Genomic DNA, 22,332 nt, shown 5'->3' on the forward strand with positions numbered 1-22,332 from the left:
GCTTTGAATTCTGTGTGTGTGTGTGTGTGAAAATATTCATCTGATCCTTTTCTTTTTAAATGTTTCTTTTAGTTGACCATCTCAGCTAAAATTTGCATTCTCAACAGGAGCACTATTAATCCACAGCAATGCCGATTAAAAGCCATCTTTGCAGAGCACTGTTGTAACTCTTCCTCCACGACGAGCCAACAGACCATTTTTTACAGACATAACTTTTATTGAAATGTACTTTTTAAAAAGGGGAAAAAATACCCGATCTCATCACATCTCATACTGGCTCTGAGTCTCAGAAGGGTTACCGAAGAGTGAGTTAATTGTACCATTTAAGTTTGCAAAAATTCCTTTTTAGAGCACCTCTACAGTGGAAGGTGCTGTACCCTGGAAGACTTTAAGCACCCTTGTTTCCCTTTGCCTGCCTCCCCAAAAAAGCTGTAATGCCACTGAATTTCTGCATTAAACTAGAAGGTTGCTTGGCTGGTTTAGAAAATCCATCTGCCAAACTGCATTCACGGTTAGGAAAGCTGAAACATGTAATGTATCTTCATCTCCCCATTAGAGAAAAGTTAATTCCCAGTGGTAAGGGCCAGAAATACTAAAACAAAGCAAAGGTGGGAGAAGCACTTTTAGAAGCAGGTGATGAGTACAGTATAACATCTGCAATAAGGGAAAACACCAGCAAGAGGGTTATTTCCAATACAGCTTGCAAATGGTGCTGGGGTGACTACAACTCCCATAATTCCCAGGCCAGCTGAGACATTTGGGGTGTTGTAGTAATTTGACATGTGCATTCAAGTCTACTCTGACTTAGCAGAGACCTTATCTTCGGTTTTCCTTGCTGAAATTTAGTTCAAGGAGGTTGCCTCTATGATTGACACAGTGTGAGTTTCTGTGGCTGAGCAAGAATTTGAACCCTGATCTCTCATGAGTTCTAATCCAACACTCAAACCACTGCCCTAGGCTATGGTTGTAGTCATACTCTCCAACTTTCTGGATTTTGACAGGGACAGTCCCCATTAATCCCTTGCTGATTTTTTCCCAGCTTTTAAAATGTCCTAGATTCTCTTATCTTTCTTTCCCCCCTTGTCCTGTTTATCCCAATCCCTGCAAACAGGTCCACATTCAAACATAGTTTGGGTTCTTCAAGACAGGAGAGGTGGCAGAATTTATCCCCTCCCAGTAGGCACAGGCAAAAGCAAACTGCTGCAGCCTCTCCTTTGTCTGTTATTCCCCATTGAATTTTCTCATCTTGTCTACGCTGATGCTGCTTGGCCACAATCACCTTCTATACATAATTCTGTGGATAGACTCAAGCTCACAAACCAACCAGAGCCCCTGCCCACCTACCCACCCATCGGAAACCTACAAATGCAAGGACAGCTGTAGTATAAAAATACTCAAGGACAGAGGCCCTCAAGCACTCGTATGAACTGTGCCTTTTTATATGCCATAAATCTCAGCAGGGGTTGATTCTTGCATCCACCCTTTGGCACAAGTTGCAAATGTTTCCCTGATGCATTCCATGATTGCAGTGTCTTAGATTTCAATGGAAGTGTTTGTAAGAGGCTGTCGGATGTCCCTGTTACACCAACCGGCCTTTGGGATCTCTTAATTCCAATGGCTTTGCTGTAATTCCAGGGGAGATTTCAAGTAATGATTCAATTGAGATGTATGTTGCCGAAACGTTGAGTAAGAAAGGAAATCAAAGGTTGGTGCGTTGGAGTTCTTTTCTTTTCTTGCCTTTTCCCTTCTCAGCGTTCATTCTTACAGGAACCTGCGCAGAGATAGAAAGAAAGATACGGTGGATTGCCAAAAGGACAAATGACTGGATCTGAGAACAACTCAAGGTTGAATTATAGAATCATAGCATTGGAAGAGATCTTAAGGCTCATCTAGTCCAACCCCCTGCCATGCAGGAATACACAGTCAAAGCACCCTGACAGATGGTCATCCAGTCTCTGTTTCAAAACCTCCAAAGAAGGAGACTCCACCGCAAGGCACATTCCACTGGTAAAGGAAAGAAAAGACACCCACATAGTTGTTGCTACTTACATGTCTCCAGCTGTTCCTCCAGGAAAGATATTTGCTCACTGAGTGAGTCTATTCTGTCCAGCTGCTGCAAAGACTGGATGAGCAGTCCCAGTGGGTCAGCAGGGGCCGTGCCATCTGTGCCTGGTATCTCCAGTTTAAGGAATGGTGCCAACATCCGCTGGAATTTCTACCGAGAAAGAAGAAAGAAGTCAAGCAGAGTGACTGTGGACCGTGCTTCCCTCAATGCAAAACATGCAAAATTTACTAAGGGCATAACTTTGAGTTACTCATATTTGTGATCCTTTTATTTTCACTAGACAACCAGCATGGTGAAATGACTCTGGAGACTAAGGTTTGATTCCTGACTCAGCCACAGAAACCCACTGGGTGACTTTGGAAAGTCACACTCTCAGCATCAAGGAAAGGCAATGACAAGGACAAATCTTGCCAAGAAGACCCCATGATAGGGTTATCATAAGTCAGAAATGACATGAAGGCATACAAAATAACAAAAATATATTCACTGGTTTAATGAAATATGTTGTTATTGTGCGCCTTCAAGTTGTTTCCAACTTATGGCAACCCTATCACAGGGTTTTCTGGTGCTGGGAGTACATGACTCCCAGGGGTACCCAGTGGGTTTCCATGGCTGAGCGGGGGATTCATTCCTGATCTTCAGAGTCGTGGTCCAACACTCAAAACACTACATCACCTTGATTCTAATAAATATTACAATATTCAAAATATCTAGAGGTTTCTGGGGTCACATTTTTGGTTCCCCAGAGCTTCATGTCACACTTTGCCCACCTCGCTTATAACCCATGGTTCATTTACAGCCGTGAGTTTTAATTTCAAAAGCCTTCTACAAATAGTTGCTTTGGCTACAAGTTTCCCTGCTGGGAGCAATAACTGAGAAGGCCCTCCTTTAACAATCCCTTGTGCCTTCAAGTAATTTCTGACTTATGGCAACCCTAAGGTGAACATATGGTGTTTTCTTAGCAAGGTTTGTTCGGAGGTGGTTTGCCATTGCCTTCCCCTGAGGCTGAGAGCTTGGGACCTGTCCAAGCCAGGAATGGAACCCTGGCCTCCAGAATCGTAATCCAACACTCAAACAACTACACCGCACTTAGTCCCACACAAGTCTTCCATTTATCTCCAGCATCTGGTATTGAAAGGTAGACCATCTTCAGACACACAGGCTCCATTTCACAAAGAGAATGGCTAGATGCTTGCTATGGAGCTAGATTCTTGGTCTTTGATACTGACTGGCATCATCTTTCCCAAACTGCAGGTAGGAGTATCCCTTCCCAGCCCCACCTGGATGGAACCTGGTACTTTCTGCATGCCATGCACCTGCTAACACTGAGTAGGAGGACAAAAGGTATTGCAAAGAGGTAAAGCAATGCCACTTAACATTGACGCCTTTATAGGCTCCCCTGTCATTTAAATCTCTCTAATCTTTTTTCTTTTTAAAAACTCATTTGCTTTTATTGCATTACAACTAGTAACCACTCCCAAATCTATTAGCCAGGGCAAGTTAAAGTTGGAGTTGGAAGCAATTCTGGGTGGTCTCAGAAGGCCACTTACGTCTTCCAGGGCAGCCATTCTGCTTTTCAGCTCCCTCACTTCATCTTGCACCATCAGGTTGGTGGTTCCACCTGCACAAATCCAAAGCAAACAAAAGATGCAATGATAAACTGGGGATTTACGTGAAGCACGAACCAGGTACTTTGGCTGTCCACCTCCTTCGGTGATGCCATTTGGAAAGAAAGCAGGGAACAGAATTCAGTGGCAGTTAGAAAATTCCCAGAATCCGAGCGTGGGATACTATCGGAGCCAAGAGTGGTTCTATCCTCTAATTTATAGCCTTAAGTAATGCCAAGGTATTACATTCATACAGGATTTACAAAATCTTTTTACACCTCCAGTCCCCCTTCCTCTGTCTATCTTGATATTTTTTGGGGCAGATTGGCATTGGGAGGATAGTGAAGCAGAACTGGAAAAACACAGACGTTTAGTGTCAGGTTGCATCGACATGCCTACAGTAAACAATGCAATAAAACTCGCTCCGGGAAAGAATGAGATTCTACTCTAACCAATCTTACTACAGCCAAGTGTGTCTGCTTACAACAGACAAGATGAACAGCAGCTGCGTTCATAAGTAATTGCATGTACAAATACAGTTGGTCCTCCATATCCACAGATTCTTTATCCACCAATACAATCATCCCTGGCTTGAAAATACTTTTAAAAATATATAAATTTCAAAAAGCATACCCTGATGTTGCCTTTTTATATAAGGGACACCATTTTACTATGCCATTGTATTGAATGGGATTTGAACAACTATGGATTTTGGTGTCCAAGGAGGGTCCTGGAACTAAACTCCAGCAGATACCAAGTGCCCACTGCAGCAAACCAGACAAAAAAGGTTTGAAGGTACCTAAGCATGCCTCACAAACTATCCTTATAAAATCAAAACTAAACTCCTATCTTCAGGCACAAAAACCATATGAGAAGTGGAGGCTGATGAAAAAAAAATCAACCCTGGATGCATTTTGGAAGACGTTTTCAAGCAGTTTCCAGAAGGCTCAAAATGTTTTTGTTTAAGGCTTGCCTGACTTGGATGTTTCATATCACATCTGCATATTGGTGTTGTGTGTGTGTATCCTCCAAGTCATTAGATACAATGGTGTAATAAAATGGTGTCCCTTATATGAAATGGCAAAATCAAGGTTTGCTTTTTAGATTTTGCATTTTCTTGATTATTTTCAAGCCTTGGATGGGTGAATCCATGGAAAAAGAATCCGTGGATAAGCAGGGTCAAACTCAGATGGGATATGTAGTCCTTGATGTACATGGAATAGCTGGGAGTATGGACTTCTTTGCCCAGACTCGACCAGTTCCAGGGGGATAGGAGCCTCTGTCCCTAAGCCTACTTTTCAAAGTCTGTCCCATGGTCCTTTCTCAGGCTTTTTATAACCTCTGTTGCAAAAGATCTCACAGATTTGCACTGCTGCCCACTGGTCATCTCATAGAGCCATTGCTATCTTGCCTCCTCTGTAATGCCGAGCCTCCTGAAACGTAGCCTAGTCTCCTGACATCATTTAACCTTTATTACTTAGGAAGAGAGTTCAGATTATGGGAAGATTCACAGCACACTTACAGATTTGCGAAGATGATGCACAACTCTTCCATCGGGTGCGAGTGCCGGCCCGCCACGCATTATTACTCACGGTACGAGTTTGAAGTGGCACAGCGCGTACCAAAAGTAATAATGAGTTGCAGTCAGCGTTGGTGAGCTTCTGCTCTTCTTCCAGGCTTTGAAGATCCACAAAGATAGGGGCAAGCCAAAGGCAGATGGGATAGGCAGGTTTATACTGGAACGGAACTTACATGTGATGCTGCCTTAGTCACACCTGTGATTTATCTACCCAAGAAACGAGCAAATGTCAAGACTTTAGGAAGCCACTCTGGTCCCCAGTGGACCTTGGAGGATTGCATCCCCACTACAATAAGTCAATTTTGTGCCCCCAGATGCCTGCAAAACACCCGCAATAGTCATGTTTCCCACTGTTGGGGGCAGTTTTAACTCCAGGAGATGTCATTTTTGCAAAACAAAGTGACCCAGAAGTCACTTTCAGTCCACTTCTTATTTTTTAAATAGGTTTTTCTGGGCCTAAAATGATCCAAAAGGAGCTCAGTTCTCTCTAGGCATTTTCTAAGTCATCCAGCATGATTCTATGGTATACTTCTGCTGGAGATTGACCATAAATAAATCCTATTATTATTATTATTATTATTATTATTATTATTATTATTATTATTATAGCTGCAATGGAAGACCTAGAAATGCCCAGACAAGTGTTCTCTCTAGGAATCTCTAGGTCCTCCAGAGCAACTCTGTGGTTAATTTCTGGCAGAAGCATCCCACAGAATTGTGCTGGAGGACCTAGAACATGCCTAGCGATAACACCTTGTTGTTAATTTTCTTACCTAAAATTAATAGCATAGTGTTATTGCTAGACATTTTCTAGGTCCTCCAGAATTTTGTGGGATGCTTCTGCCAGAAATTGACCACAGAATCATGCTGGAAGACCTAGAGGTTCCTAGAGAGAACACTTCTCTAGGCATTTCTAGGTCCTCCAGTGCAACTTTATGGTCAACCAAGAGCTTTCCAGATTATATGCAAATTCTGTATTACGCAAAGGTAATATGAAGGTAATACAAACAGATCTCTTATATAATACGGGGCCCAACTACTCCCTGAACCCCAAATCCCAGTATTCCATGGGATAAAACCATGACAATTAAAGTGGAATAATACTGCTATAACTGTGCAGTGTGAATTCACTCCTGGTCAACATTAGTCTTACCTGGACTGGGAGTGGCGGGGGCCTTCGTGGGCACCACCTGAGCCTGGCAGCTTTTCCCGTCTTCCTGGAGTTCGTACCCTGGCTGGCAGGCACAGCGGTAGCTCCCAGCTACGTTGAGGCAAACCTGGCTGCACCCATGTCTTCCTCCAGCACATTCGTCCACATCTGAAAACAACAAAGAGAGGCTAAACTGACCTTTCCATGTAATTCTGGCAGGAGATAAGATTTTGGTTTTCTTCACCAGCCTTTTGCAAACAATTGATTCCATTTATTAAAAGTAGGGTTGCCACAGTGAAAACCGGAAAGGTCTCTTGTACCTTTAATGAGCATACAGAAGAAGGGATTTCAACAGGTATAACTATGGCTCTAGAGACCAGGGTTCAAGTCCCCACTTGGCCATGAAACCCACTGGATGAGTTGGACAATTTGTATGCTCTCAAACTCAGGGGAAGGCAATGGCAAACATCCTCTGAACAAACCTTGCCAAAAAAAACCAAAACCCATTGACAGGGTCGCTATAAGTCAGAAATGACTTGAAGGTACACAACAACAATAAGGCTTGTTATCTGGTTGTACCACAAGCAACAATTCCTGAAATCGCTTCTTTGACACAACTACAAAAACTATAAGAGCCCTCTCCAGTTTTCAATTTGGCCACTCTAATTAAAATATTCATACAGGCTGAGTCTCCTGTATCCGAAATATTTGGGACCAGAAGTGTTCTGGATTTCTGACTTTTTCAGATTTGGGAATATTTGCATATACATAATAGATAGACATCTTTGAGATGGGACCCAAGTCTAAACACAAAATTAACTGATACTTCATACACACATAGCCAGAATTTATGCAACAATTTTGTGCACGAAACAAAGTTTGTATCTACTGAACCACCAGAAAGCAAAGGCGCCACTAACTTAGCCACCCATGAAAAAAGTTTTGGGTTTTGGAATATTTCGGATTTACAGGCAAGTGAGACCCAACATCTGTTCCAGAGAATAGTTTTTTTGTGGGTTTTTCTGGCTATGTGACCAGAAGAGTTTATTTCTGACGTTTCACCAGCATCTGTGGCTGGCATCTTCAGAGAAGGCTGGCAGAGTGAAAACTGCCCAGATTCACTGAAGTTGCCCACTCTCTGCTTCAGATGCAGCAGGAATTTTAGTGGCGCAAAAGTGCTACATAGGAAGGAGCACTTCCATAGCAGGAGAATCTACCTGTCTGGCAACAGCTTCCAATCCATCCAGAGGGGCAGGAGCACTGGTTCGGCAGTGAACATGTTCCCCCGTTTTGGCAAGGTGGTTGGCAGACTGTTGAAAAGATAAGGTCTGAGTTAATTTATTGTTTCATTTTTTAAAAATTGCATTTATATCCTGCCTTTCTTCCAAAGTGGATCCCAAGATACCACATATTTCAATGCACAGTTTTCCTCCTCCTTTAAAAAACATGTCACTCCACAAACATATCTAGCAAGACAACAACCAGAGGCAGCACCAGTCAAATTGGGCACTTTTTCAAACTTGTGATTCCCTATTTAAAGGTTATCTTCCTTAGGCTGTATCTGCATTGCAAAACTAATTCAGTTTGACACCGCTTTAACTGCTACGGCTCAACACTGCGGAATTTGGGGCTTTGTAATTTTATGAGATATTTAGCTTTCTCTGTCAGGGAGCTCTAGTGCCACAACAAGCTACAAATCCCAGGATTCCATAGCATGGAGCCATGATAGTTAAAGTGGGGTCAAACTTCATTATTTCTGCAATGCAGATGCAGACCTAGAAAAAAATACAGAAACGCACAGCAATCTGAGCATGCTAATTGTCAGGACCTTTGGGTTGTAACCCTCCTTTACATTTAAATGAAAGGAGAGATAGAAACCAGGCCTTAAAATATTTACAGGTAGTCCATAAAAATAATTTCCTTTTGAAATATATATATTTATATATCACTTTTATTAAACACACAAAAACCAGACCCGCAAACACACTTTATATATGCATCTAAAACTACCATACATAGTACAAACATAACAAAAACATAACAACAAGCTAACAAAACAACAACCTAACCATAAAAATTTCAAAGGAAAGCTTTAAATGTAGCATTCTGCCCACAAGATCTGTGGCTTGTTGAACTTTCCCATTTAATCTATTTTTTTAGGTCAAATACTTGTGACTGCGGGGGATTTATTTTTGAGCTATTTATACAATACATAAAATCAGTCAACAATGCGTCTTTTTAGGTTTGCACGCTAGATACAAACATAAAATAAGTGCGACTAACAATTTTTATTCGGCACAATTTTTCATGAATTGCAGTCCTAATCACTTGATGCACAGTTGCTTGTTTTTACCGGCAACAGACTAACACAACTCCACTCCCCCGGAAATAAAAGTATATATTTACCTATATTACATCCAAGCTTACGGGTTTTACCTCCCCATCTCCATCCCGAACAGCATGCGTACACTGGCTGAGAAACTTTCCGATACGTTGGGCGCTGAGTAACCCTGTAGATAGTTCTGAAAATAACATGAACAGAAATGGGTTTAATACTCAAGACTCACAGAGCATGAAAAGAAAATTAAATCGAAATGGACAATTTCTCCATTTCTAGGGACAAAAGTCAGCCAAGATGGTCAAAAGGGCTACAGGAGTGATCAAGGAAAATGTTCAAGGAAAAACTCAGGATCAAGGGAAGATAAGACTATTTTGGAGGGTGGTGGATTTTCCTTCTCTGGAGAACTTTGGTCAGAAATTGGATGAGCAACTCTCAGGAGTGCTTTAGTTGTGTATCCCTGCATGCCTTAGATGGCCCTTGAGATCCCTTCCAACTCTAAGGAGTTTATCACACTGGGGCTAATTTCGGCATTAAAGAGCATTGAAAGCGCATTGAAAGCATCCTGCAAATAAAGCAGAAATGGCGAGCAATTGCACGAATGATTATCCCATGATTGTGCAAATAAAGTAATATCAAAAATGCATTGTCGCTGAAATCCCGAAAGTAAAAAGATGCACATTAATGCTTCTTTGTGACCACTTTAATGGCGGGTTTTGTGCGACGTCGTGTGAAATTGTTTCACGTAATTACACGATTTTTCTGGGATATTCACGGGATAAACTCCCACTCTCCTTCGTGTGATAAACTCCTATGATCCTACTCTTCCTTTATATTTAACATGTGGGAACACCATCTGTCCACAAATAGGATCTCGGTTGAAATATTTCATCTTCCCGCGTGTGCCGCACAGCTTGTGAACTAAATTACAAATTCCACGTGCAATTTTCATAAATTACAATTGCTTATTAAAAAAGGAAAGGGTGAACCATCAAGCCCAGGTTTGACCTAAGATCCCCAACTCCAGCTCTGGGCTTACATTTAAGGGGAAGGGGAATTACTCCGAGTCTCTGGAATGAGAATTAATCCATACCTGTATGTGCTGCAGAGTCTGTATCCCTGGCACAAAGTGAGATAGGGCTGGTAAACCGGCTGGGCATGGGATGTGAGGAAGGACACGGTGCGGCTTCTTACTTCCACGGAGCACCCTTTGTGCCTGCAGGTCAGAACAACAGTGAGAAGTCATCTAACAATGCAATAATTTTTGGTTATGTCTACTAGTAAGTTTAGAAGTAGGATTATCGAGTTGGAACTGCAATACTAAAATAATATATTTCGTCTTTCTCTGCTTTTTTTCTTGCTTTCATTGCAGCCTAGATTGGGAGGAGATCAGAGCCCTTTTGTACCTTACTCTGTTAGTGCTTTACTTACATAGTGTTAGGTATTGCAGTGTTTTAGTATTAGTGGTATCCGCATGGGTTTCATTTCAGGACCCCCGTGGATGCAGAAGTGCCATTATATACAATACCGTAATAAAACCGTGCCCCTTATATAAAACAGCAAAATCAAGGTGTATATATATGTGTGTGTGTGTGTGTGTGTGTGTGTGTGTATTAGTATTTTCAAACAGTGGATACTTGAATCTGTGAATAAAGAATCCGCAGATACAGAGTCCCAACTGTATGTCCTAGTTTTAGTTTCATTTCTGGACTTTATCACTGTTGTCCTGCCACAGATGTGTTGGCTTAGGCATGGAAGCATACCGGCTTGGCATCATTTCTTATCACACTTTTCCCCACTATAGAGCTTTGGTGTTGTTTTGGCAATCCATCTGTTTTAGGCACTGCCAAATAGCTTCCAGGAAAAAGGGACTGAATGAATTAGCCTAGCTGCCAACTTTTTCTCGAAACTGGCTGCTGTGTGAATATGTACACAGTAGCTAGCTTTGGGAAGGTTTGGGCAGCTGCAATCACTACGATGGTGGGACAACAAGTGATCGTGGTGGGCAACTACCTCCCCAAGCTGGTTGCTGTGCAAATGTACACATAGCAGCCAATTTCGGAAAACCACTGGCAGCCACGATCACTGTGAGGGGAAAGGAGCAGAATCACAGCCATTCGCGCCATAGGGCTGCCTGAGAAGCGGAACTGCAGGGGAAGGGCCCTATCACACAAAGGCAGTATTGGAATACTAAAGATTGAGAACCTATTGGTGGGTCAGTCCATATCCATATGCATCCAATTGAATATACAGTGGGCCCTTGGTATCCGCTGAGGTTTGGTTCCCAGACTCCCCTGTGGATAACAAAATCCATGGATGCTGAAGTCCCATTAAATACAATGGATAGTAAAATGATGCCCCTTATATAAAATCAAGGTTTGCTTTTTTGGAATTTATGTATTTCAAAAACATTTTCAAGCCGTGGATGCATTAATCCATGCATCAAAAATCCGTGGATAAGAAGGGCTGACTGTATAATTGGTTGTGCTTTTGTTAAACTATATATATTGGGGCTTAACCTAGAAAGAAGTACATAAGCAAAAGACTTACCCTGACCTGGAGAAGCAGTCCACATTGGTCACCATAAGGACTAGGAGATACCCTGCCAGGAGACAGGTGACCCTCCTCATTTCCTATCCTCTCTCTGGCCTCACATGTAAGGAGTGTATGAGAAACTCGCACAGGTTGTTGCAATGAGATGCTGTTCAGGGAGCAAACCTAGAGTCAGAGAGAACAAGTAAAGTGAATAGATGCAAAAAGCAAGAGGAAAAAAAACAACACACAAGTTTTCAAAAGATGGAAATCACTAAAAGGGTACCTCTCTATTGTTGTGTGCCTTTGAGTCTTTTGTGACTTATGGCGACCCTAAGGCAAAGCCATCATGGGATTTTCTTGGCAAGAGCTGTGCAGAGGAGGGTTGCCATTGCCTTTCCCTGAGGCTGAGCGCTTGCAACGTACCCAAAGACATCCAATGGGTTGCATGGACAAACTGGGAATCGAACCCTGTTCTCCGGAGTCATACTCCAACACTCAAACCACTATGCCACACTGTCTCTATATATTATATATATTACAGGTTGAGTCACCATTATCTGGAATTCTGAAATGCAAAATACTCCAAAATTTCCCACATGGGGAGCTGGGATGGTGACACCTCTGCTTTCCATTGGTTCCATGTGCGCAAAGTTTGTTGCACGCACAAAATTATTAAAAACCCTGTGTATAAAAAATAACTTCAGGATTTGTGCATAAGTTGTACCTGTGTGTGAAACATAAATGAATTTCATGTTTACACTTGGCTTTCATCTCCAAGATATTAAATGCAATTAAAACACATAAAACAAACTGTTAATACAAGTATTATAATACCATTAAAGTACACTCATATGAGTCCATTCTTTAAATATATATACATTAAAAAAGTCACAATTCAAAACTGACTGGCAGAAGAGATGTGTCTTTAAAGTTAATATTAATTAATTGATTGATTAATTAATGTTCACGTTAAAGTAGCCAAAGGTCTACTAAAGCTCATGCTAACAACTTCTCTCTTTCGGTTAGTTTCCAAGGTGGTCCAAGAATGAATGAATGAATGAATGAATGAATGAAGAAAGTTAGCTTCCAAATTGGACTCACCTTTTAAAAAGAAAATCTCAATAAAAGTTATTTATTAAGCAGAAAACTGTGTCCAGATGTTAAGGTTTGTATTTATGTATTTAGAAAACACACAGGTCAACTGCTCTGTTTAAACAAGAGTCATCGATCCTCACAAAACACTTGCCCTCTTCAAGAACAATTGCTGCCTTTTTATTCCTCCAAGGGAGTAGGTTTTGACCCTGCAGAAAGGGCACTCAAAACCTCTCCAAAAACATTTTTGGAGAGAGAAGGACTCTCATCTTAAGGGGCTTTTTCCACCGTAAGAGGAGAACAAACATTGGCCTTGCATTGGTTCTGCCAGCCACCAAATCCCAAACTTTCCTGGCAGGTTAAGAATAACCCATCCGGGTTTTATAACCCTGCTTTCCCAGCAATGATATTAGGCTTCATGTTCCCCAACTTCATAAGTAGGAACAAATAATTCTTTGCTATTTTGCCCACTCTGCAAAAATACAAAGGCTTCTGCGTTGTCTTGCAACACTATTCACTCTTTATAAACTCTCCTGAGACATTCTTTTATACAGAAATAAGTTTTTCTGTACAGTTTTCCTATGCCAAACATTACCACTTCCTCCTCAGAAACATAATATTTTCTGCACCAAAATAACGGTTGCACCAGGTTGCAATTTATTTGCATGCTTATCTTACGATCCAGCTGGGCTGCACTCATGTTGTAGAATTAAAGAAATGCTGATAAAAGAGGAATAAAACCACCAGCATTCATCTCTTTGTTTTCTCGGTTTTACTTCTAACGGAAATATGCTTTAGTATTTGTTTAATGATGTTTTAAATGATGCAGCTTAAATTAAGGATGGGAATCATACAGCCCTCCAGATGTTGTTGGATGGCAACTCCTATCAGCCCTAGTCAGCATATCCAATAAGAAGCAATGTTGGGAGTTGGACCTCAACATCTGGAGAGCCCCATGAAACTCATCCTTTTAGACTCCTTTAGACCTTTTAGACCAGTTAGACTCATAGAAATAGTGGAATCTATATAAATGTTGACTGACCAAATTGTCACTGATTCTATGGGTGTCCTCTAGCTGGGCCTAACCATAATTCGGAACAATATAAATTGGCACAAAATTGTTAGCCTGAATTAAAAGTCGACCCATGGAATCAATGTAACCTTGGTCAAACTATAGGTTGCATTTCCTTCATCCCTAATTCTGAAACCCAAAATGCTCCAAAATCCAAAAGTGTCCATGTGCCTGGATGAGATAGCGACCCCTTTGCTTTCTAATGGTTCAGTGTACACAAACTTTGTTTCATGCACAAGTTTATTACAAACATTGTGCTTCAAATTACCTTGAGGCTATGTTCATAAGGTGTATATGCAACATAAATTAATTTCATGTTTAGACTTGGGTCCCATGTCCAAAATCTCTCATTATATATATGCAAATATTTAAAATCTGGGGGGGGGGGAATCCAAAACCTTCCTGGTCCCAAGCATTTCAGATAACAAAGGGTCAACCTGTATAATTTTTATTTTGAAGCTGGAGTTGGTACATTTCGACCGACTCCAGCTCTGTCCCCAACTCCACCTAAAATTGCTTGAAACCCCACAAATCTGACTTCAATTCCATAGCCCTGTTGGAAAGGACTTCCAACTTTTCCTCAGTCCTCACAAAACATGGGCTGCATTTACACTGCAGAATTAATCCAGTTTGACACCACTTTAACCGCCATGACTCAATGTTATGGAAGTCTGAGTTTTGTAGTTTTGTGAGCTATTTAGCCTTCTCTGTCTGAATGCTCTGGTGCCCCAGCAAACCACAAATTCATAGAATGGAGCCATGGCCGTTAAAGCGGTGTCAAACTGCATTAATTCTGCAATGCAGATGCAGCCATGGAAGGGAACACATAGATTAATTTCCGCACTCCACTATATCCCCACTGTTGTAATAGTATTTGGCTTCCACCACAAGTTTTATGCGTTGCATGCCTCCGAAGCATCTCTCCACTGCCATCAAAGAGCTGTTAATAAAGTTATGTTTTGCGGGCAGATTAAGATGTTCCAGAGGTTGGATCCAACGTCTTATTCCCACATTCCACACAATCAGCACCGTCGCCGAAGCGAGAACATGGCTGGCTAATAGGAAACATTCCCACATTTATGGAACGGCAGAATAGCAAGATAGTGGTACATTTCTGGAGCAGCGTTGAGAACATCATACAGGAGATAGATATATCAGGGCTAAACCCACCAGGAAAGAATAATGCTACAGCCAGTATAGTAGTCTGAGTGTTGAAGAGGACAGGGTTTGAATCCCTGTGGAATCCCCACCTTGGGCAAGTCACACTCTCTCAGCCTCAGTGGAAAGCAATGGCAAACCTCCTCCGGACAAATCCTGCCATGAAAACTCCATGATACGGTCAATGTCAGCATGGCATAGTGGTTTGAGTGTTGGACTTTGACTCTGGTGACCAAGGGTCAATGCTCAGCTCAGCCATGAAACCTATTGGATAACCTTAGACAAGTCACACTCTCTCAGCCTAAGAAGATGGCAATGGCACACCTCCTCTGAACCAATCTTGCCAAGAAACTCCTATGATAAGGCCAACGTCAGCATGGCGTAGTGGTTTGAGTGTTGGACTTTGCCTCTGGAGACCAGGGTTCAATGCCCAGCTCAGCCATGAAACCCACCGGGTGACCTTAGACAAACCCTCAGCCTAAGAGGATGGTAACAGCAAACCTTTTCAGGGCAAATTTTGCCAAGAAACCCCCATGATAGGTTTACCCTTAGGGTCAAACCCTGGTCTCCATAGTCTTAGTCCAGTGATGGCGAACCTATGGCACACGTGCCAGAGGTGGCACTCAGAGCCCTCTCTGTGGGCACATGTGCCATCGTCCCAGCACAGAGTTTGCCAGAGTTTGTTACTGGAAAGCCAGAGGGACATGGCACTTTGCAATAAATAAGTATGTTTGGGGTTGCAGTTTGGGCACTCGGCCTCTAAATGGGTCGCCATCACTGTCCTAGTCCAATGCTCAAACACCACATACAAATACATATATTCCAAAATCTAACAACTAGTTTGCACTCAGTTTTGTCCAGTCTTGTCTAAACTCAATATATAAATTCCGGGGCGTCTTTGCTTAAAATAGCAATTTTTGTGTGTTCTTCCTTAATAATACAGTACTTGGTCTCTTGTTGCCTGGCCAAATTCTGGCTGCTGCCACACTGCAAAGAATTAACGCACTTTGACACCACTTTAATTGCCATAGCTCCATCTTATTGACTCTTGGGATCTGTAGTTTGTTGTGGCACCAGAGCTCTCCGACAGAGAAGTCTAAATAGCTCACCAAACTGTAGATCCCTGGATATCGTAGCATTGCACCATGGCAGTTAAAGTAGTGTCAGGGTGCATTAATTCTGCAGTGCAGATGCAGCCTATCATCCCAATTGAACGGCCAATGGTTGCATCCGAGGAGGCCTGAGAAAGCTAAATGTCCCACCAAACTACAACTAAAACCCCCACAATCTCACAGCAGTGATCCATGGCAGTCAAAGCAGCATGAAACTGCATTAGTTCTGCAATGGAGATGCATCCTCTTGCTTAGCCACAGATTTCCATGATGAAATAAGTGATGGAGAGTATAAACTTTTGGGGAAATCTCCTATTGATAAATACTTTGGATAAACCATGAAGCCAATCAAAACACAAAATAAAACCATCATGCCATTTAAAGTACAAAATATAGCAATACAACTTTCTGCTTGGTTCAGGTCTTTTATCATTTTATGGCCACTAGATGGAGAGCTGGTCTTTTTTATTAGTTGCTTAAAAAGGAACTTTACACCTTGAGTGTGTTTGCAATGCTCAATCTTTTGGGGGGGTTTGTTTTAAACCATTAAAGTTAAAACTTTGAACATTTGTCCCTCTATGTCTCCAAAAGGATGCTAGAGACCTTCCCAGGGGAGGAACCGCAATTCCTAATAATAATAATAATAATAATAATAGTAATAATTGCCTTTCTCCTCTTTTTTGCTCCTTCATTGTTTAAGCATTAGATACATTTACGCACTGGGCTTCCATCGGATCCCTTTGCATTTTAAGCAAAATGTTTGCATTTTTACAAAACATTGCAAAAAACTATTTTTTGTTGCAAGCCTTTGCAAACCTCTCCTTCATCTTTACTCCTCCAAATTGGGCTTTTTTTCCTGATTTTTTAATTAATTGCAAAAAAGTAACGTTGCACAAAAGAAAGACAAACAGAACTCTCTCTTTTCTTGCCTTGCATTTGCAAAAGAAATAGCAGACACATGGTGGTTCTCTCTTTCTCCTCCCAAGACATCCACTCTCCCTTCCTGCTTTGCATTTTGCATGAATGCAATCCTGCAAATTAAAAACATCAACCCAATTTTTTCCCCTGCTGCTGGTCCCCTTCTTAAGTTGTTCTTCTTTTTGCAAGCGTTTTCTACTCACTTTTCCTTCCAGGGTTTCATGCAGGAGCCTTCTTTTTTTTTTGCAGGAGGGAGCAAAACTGGGTCCTTCTATCTTCCCTCTCAGGAGGAGAAACCCAACCTTTCCCTTTCCCTTCCCCTTTGCTATCTTCTTCCCTAGTTTCAACCTCCCAGACTTAATAATAACCAGAGATGCTTTAGAAAAAATTAAAATAAACTCTCCATCTCTATATTCCTGGCTTGGCTTTCTCATATAGGAAACAAATGAGACAGATCTCAGCTCCTTGGAGGAGAAAAAGGCAACTGTTATTTTGCAGAGCAATGCTGCATCTGCACTGCAGAAATAATCCACTTTGGCACCACTTGAATTGCCATGACTCCATGCAATAATAATAATATTATAATAATGTATTTTAACTGTATATTGTGTTTTAACTGATGTTGTGAGCCGCCTTGATCCTACGGGAAAGGCGGCATATAAATACATTTATTATTATTATTATTATTATTATTATTATTAGGTAATAAAATTGATAAGGGCTGGGAATGTTGCGCTATTTAAATGTCAAGGGTTTCTATTGTTAACACATTCTGTTTTAATTCATCGCTGTTTTAATTTTGCAAATACTTTGTTTTTAAATTTTATATTTATACATTTTAATGTACTGTTTTTTAAATTGCACTGTTTTAAAATCTGCCATTCGCTGCCTTCAGGCCCTATATTGGGAGAATATAGTAATATATTATATTGCATTATAAGAAAATAATAATAATAATAATAATAATAATAATAATGGTATGGAATCCTGGGAATTGCAGATCTGTGAGGGCGGGTGGGTTTGCGGGAGATTTTATTGCATTGTGTTTATATGTACATTTTGTGTACATTTACAGTGCTTTACAAATAAACTATAATAATAATAATAATAATAATAATAATAATAATGTAAGCCGCCTCGATTGGAAAAGCGGGGTATAAATAATAATAATAATAATAATAATAATAATTATTATTATTATTATTATTTAGCCTTCTCTGTCAGTGAGCTCTGGTGCCCCAATAAGCTACAGTTCCCAAAATCCCAGAGCAATTGAGCCATGCCAGTAAATGCAGTGCAAACTATTATTTATGAAACAATTATTTCTGCAGTGGTAATGCAGCCCTGTGTTTTAGGGTTTTTAAAACCTTTTTTTGGACTATAAGTTCCAGAATCCCCAAACCCAAAGGGTTCACTTTTTAACTTTTATTGCCCCTGCCCATGATGGCGGGTGGATTCCAGTAGTTACACTTTATTGTCGTGTGGCTTTAAGTCACATCCGACATATGGCAATCCTAAAGCGAACCTAAGATGGTCAGTGCATGGAATGCTGGACTATGGGTTCGAATCCCCGCTCAGCCATAGAACCTCACATTGGATGACTTTGGGCAAGTCACACTCTCTCAGCCTCAGGATGGCAATGGCAAAGCCCCTCTGAAGGGGCAATGGAAAAGACCATCTGAAAAAACATGTCAAGAAAACCCTTTAATAGGGTTGAAGGGACATCCATCATGGGGATTTCTGAGGCTGAGAGCATGTGACTTGCCAAAGGTCTCCATGACTAGAGCAAGGAATCGAATCCTGATCTGTAGAGCTGTAGTGCAATGCTCAAACCACACGCAATTTTGAGCAATGGCATGCTATTTTCAGGCAATGGGAAGCAAGTTCGGATGCAATTTGAATTCACGTAAATTCACTGAACTAGTGAATTCATGTGAATGCGTTCTGGCCCCACTTTCTTTTCATTCAAAATTAAGAGAAATTCCTCCCATGTGATAAACTCCTTTAACTGCCGTGGCTCCACGTTATGGGATTTTGGGATTTGTAGGTTGTAGTGGCACCAGAGGTCTCTGACGGAGAAGGTGAAATGTCGCACAAAACTAGAATTCCTGGGTTATTTCTGCAAGTTAACAGCCAAGACATCTCTAGAAGAGCTTTGGAAGACTTTCCCCCTGGAATGTAAGAGTTCCTAGAAAGAGTCAAATGTATAGCATTGCCAAACTGCAGAATATTTCTGCTTTTGGCCTCGGAGAATTAGTTTGAATAAAGAACATTAAAAGCATCATTAGCCAGGAAATTTCCCCAACCTGGCACTTTCCAGAGTGAATTGAATGAGAACTCCCATCACTCTGGATGCAGATGATGGAGACCGTAGTCCAACTCACTGGGAGTGCACCAAGTTGGGGAAGGCTGGCTCTGCAAGATGGCCAGTTTCATTGCGACTTTACTGATAGATTACATGCAGGATCTTAAAAACCATTGCTGAACTCACCGGTTCCACCTTGACGCATCATTCGTCAATAAAATGGAAGAGATTCGGAGCAGAGCTTTCAGGGTCCATTTCCAGTTCCTAATGTAGGAGCAAAGGAAACCACCATTATTTAGAACCAATAGTACAATTGTTTGCAAAATGGTTTGTGAACGTCTGAGAAAAGAGCATCCATTCACAGATGGGTTGCTCATTCCATGCAAGCCTAGGAGGGTGAACATGTTCATCTCCTATGCTTTTCATAGCATCTCAGTCCACATTACTGGATTAAAAACTTAACCTGCTGTTGCTAAAGGCACAAGAGCAAGCCAGGTCAGGTCAGCTGGCAAAATAGTTCAGCTGAAGCACCTTGAAGAAGGATCAAATATTTAACCTGCGGCCGTTAAAAGCACAGGAGCAAGCCCGATCTAGTCATTTGGCAAACTTATAGTTTAGCTGAAGCACTCTGAAGAAGGACCAAATACTTAACTTGCTGCTGTTAAAGGTACAGGAGCAAGCCAGGTCCAGTCAGCTGGCAAACTTAGTTCAGCTGAAGCATCCTGAAGAAGGACCAAAAGCGTAACCTGCTGCTGGTGTTAATGGCACAGGAGCAAGCCAGATCAGGTCAGTTGGCAAACTTAGTTCAGTTGAAGCACCCTAAAGAAGGAGACAGACCCTAAACATCTCATTGCTACTGTTTAAGCCACTGGCTCAAATGGTACATCCTTTTAACAAAGCCATGCTCTAATATTCAGAATTAAGAATTTTCCTCCTCTCCATTTTTCTTAGGGACTGGCAAGTAGAAACCAAAGCTAGGAAGTGGTATAGGGGGTCTATAACTCCCAGTATCCCCAAGTATGAGCTCTATCCAAAACAATAATATGATCAAGTTCTAGTATAACCCCATTGAGAGACACTATCCTGTAAAAGCATGCAAAGAGAAGCAGAGGAAACATGCAATGTGATGTTGGCCACCGAATACTTTCTTTGGGACGACAAAACAACAACAAGAATAACACCACAAAATCATGAAGTGTACAAAGAGAAGCAAATAATGAGACATTTGAGCTCACTTTTTGGTTCCATGTATTCAATCCCTTCCACAAATCTGCCCTCCCAAACCTAGCAGGGCAGCTGTCAGAAATTAAAAAGCCAACAACCACAATATTAATTTCCCCTAATGACCTTTAAAAAAACCAAAGCAGCTAATAGGCAAATAAAAAAAAATACATATTTTGTAACCAGGGAATGACATATCCTAACAACAACAATAAATATGACAACCCACGCTTAAGCAACTGATGAAATGCATTGGACTAAAATGTAGATTCAGTGTGGTCAAGGGAGCCAACAGGTGATCAAACAGCCAAAGACCAACTGTACTCCTCTGGAGTGAGTTGGACTGCAGCTCCCAGCATTCCCCAGTCTTGGCTTATGCTGGCTAGGGATACTGGGAGCTGCAGCACAGCCACACCCAGAGGTCCATACTTGGTCCATCTTGAACATCCGATCTGCGCAAGTCACCTTCCCCAAAGCAACAGCATCTTATTCATGGGCATAACCTCAAACTAGCTGATGTCAGCAAAGGAATTCACTGGGATGAATTGGTCCATCTACCATAAAAACCCCACTGTGCGACGCATCCCTCTGAGATCTAGGTTTCTATCACCCGAGTCTTCGGATCCCACAGACATCCTAGAGTTTCCATTTTGGGATCATCCCAGGCCCAGAGGTACAGAACCTGAAACCTAGGGACAGAGCTTGGGGATGTGGTTAAGCATTATGCATTAAGTACCAACCATGGTTGCTCAGAGCTGTAATTCAAGTATAGTCTGTACCCATGGATTTTTTTTTAATCTAGGGATTCAAGCATCCATGGTTTGAAAATACTAAAAATATATATAAATTACCAAAAGCAAACTGATTTTGCTATTTTTTATAAGGGACACCATTTTACCATGCCACTGTATTTAATAGGACTTGAGCATCCATGGATCTTGGTATCCACAGGGGTGATAGTCTTGGAACCAAACCCCAGTGGATACTGAGGGAAAATATTTTCCTGTTCGGAAACCAAGAGAGAAATCTTAGCTAAAGGGGTTTGTTCCTGGATGAAAGGAGGGGATTACTCTGTCTCACTTACTTCGGACAAAAAGCCTTTAAACTTAGCCTATTGGCTTCTAGACAGAAGGTGGATGCAGAGCAGAGCAGAAGGTGAGCTCTGGCACCACAATGAGTGAGTGGCAAGGAAGAAGCTAAGTAAGCAAATACAAAGGTCCCTGGAGAGTCTTTGCATTTGCAGCAGCACATCATTTGATGTGAGCACATTGATAGCAAGCTGCTGGTCTCTTAGGAGAGCTGCAGACCGGCACACAGTCCTTCCCTCTTGCCTGGAGTGATGCCCTCAAAACTGGAGGGATGTGCATCCTCCTCTCTTGCCTGGAGATGATCTACAAAAGAGCGAAGCCCTGAGATCTGGCCTCCCTACAAGCTCATACGGTACCTGCAGCATCCTTGTCAGCTGTCGGAGCACACCATCTGCAGCTGGCATGGGTGGTGGGCTTCCTCCCCACTGCCCACAGGACTCTCCTGGAGTCTGGTTGCCACCAAATGTGCAATGCTTTGCCCCTTCATGGCTCCAGGCTTCCTCTCTTCCCCCGCTGGGCGGACTCTGGGCTTTCTTCTTTTTCTCTCTCCCAGTCCCACTTGTCAGTGGCAAAGATGCTCAGGTCCCTTTGGACAGGGAAGGGCGGCTTTTTATGCCCTTCTTCCTGTATAAATCAGGACTGGGATGGACAATCCTGGCAGGAAGTCCTGTGTGTGTTGCTGGCTGATAAGGAGTTGTGTGTGTGAAGGGAACAAAACACCCAGGCCCCAACTTGAAAGGGCCCAGGAGGGAATTTTCATATGAAGTCACCATCTTGTGCTCAAAGGACGAAGAGGAGATGAGAAAGTCATAAAGATTTAATAGTGAGGGCCATAGTTTGTCGGGAGACAAACTCACATCTTGCAAGGCCAAGCTTCTAGGTTGACATCTCCAGGTTTCAAAAGGACCAGGAGAGCATCTACACGACACAAGAATAGCAGTTTGGTCCCACTTGAACAGCCATGGCTCCATCCTATAGAAGCCGGGGATTTCATAGGGTTTTCTTCAGCAAGGAATAGTCGGAGCTCTAGGGCTTCTTTCTGAATTGCAATTCCTAAGAAGAATTGAGGACTAAACCAGAGTGCCATAGGAA

At 41.9% G+C, this 22,332-nt stretch overlaps 1 protein-coding gene across 5 annotated transcripts; it reads right to left on the reverse strand.

Moving 5' to 3' along the window:
- Positions 1 to 196: 196 nt before the first annotated feature.
- Positions 197 to 21,812, reverse strand: LOC149308117 (epidermal growth factor-like protein 7). 5 transcript variants are annotated; one of them, XM_089535114.1, is made up of 10 exons: positions 21,597 to 21,812; positions 19,118 to 19,195; positions 11,296 to 11,457; positions 9,833 to 9,955; positions 8,808 to 8,923; positions 7,619 to 7,711; positions 6,405 to 6,569; positions 3,616 to 3,686; positions 2,050 to 2,215; positions 197 to 1,771 (listed from the first exon to the last, which is right to left on the reverse strand). In XM_089535114.1, the coding sequence occupies exons 3-10, from the start codon at positions 11,367 to 11,369 to the stop codon at positions 1,749 to 1,751; spliced, it is 831 nt and encodes a 276-aa protein (XP_089391240.1). In that variant the 5' UTR covers positions 11,370 to 11,457; positions 19,118 to 19,195; positions 21,597 to 21,812; the 3' UTR covers positions 197 to 1,748. The 5 variants fall into 5 exon arrangements, with proteins under 5 accessions (XP_089391240.1, XP_089391236.1, XP_089391237.1 ...); XM_089535110.1 differs by having other exon boundaries at positions 11,290 to 11,457; XM_089535111.1 differs by lacking the exon at positions 19,118 to 19,195 and having other exon boundaries at positions 11,290 to 11,457.
- Positions 21,813 to 22,332: the final 520 nt, after the last annotated feature.

The sequence above is a fragment of the Sceloporus occidentalis genome, unplaced genomic scaffold (genome assembly GCF_023333645.1).
Source record: "Sceloporus occidentalis isolate IW3139 unplaced genomic scaffold, rSceOcc1.0.p SCAF_8, whole genome shotgun sequence".
Classification (NCBI taxonomy): Eukaryota; Metazoa; Chordata; class Lepidosauria; order Squamata; family Phrynosomatidae; genus Sceloporus; species Sceloporus occidentalis.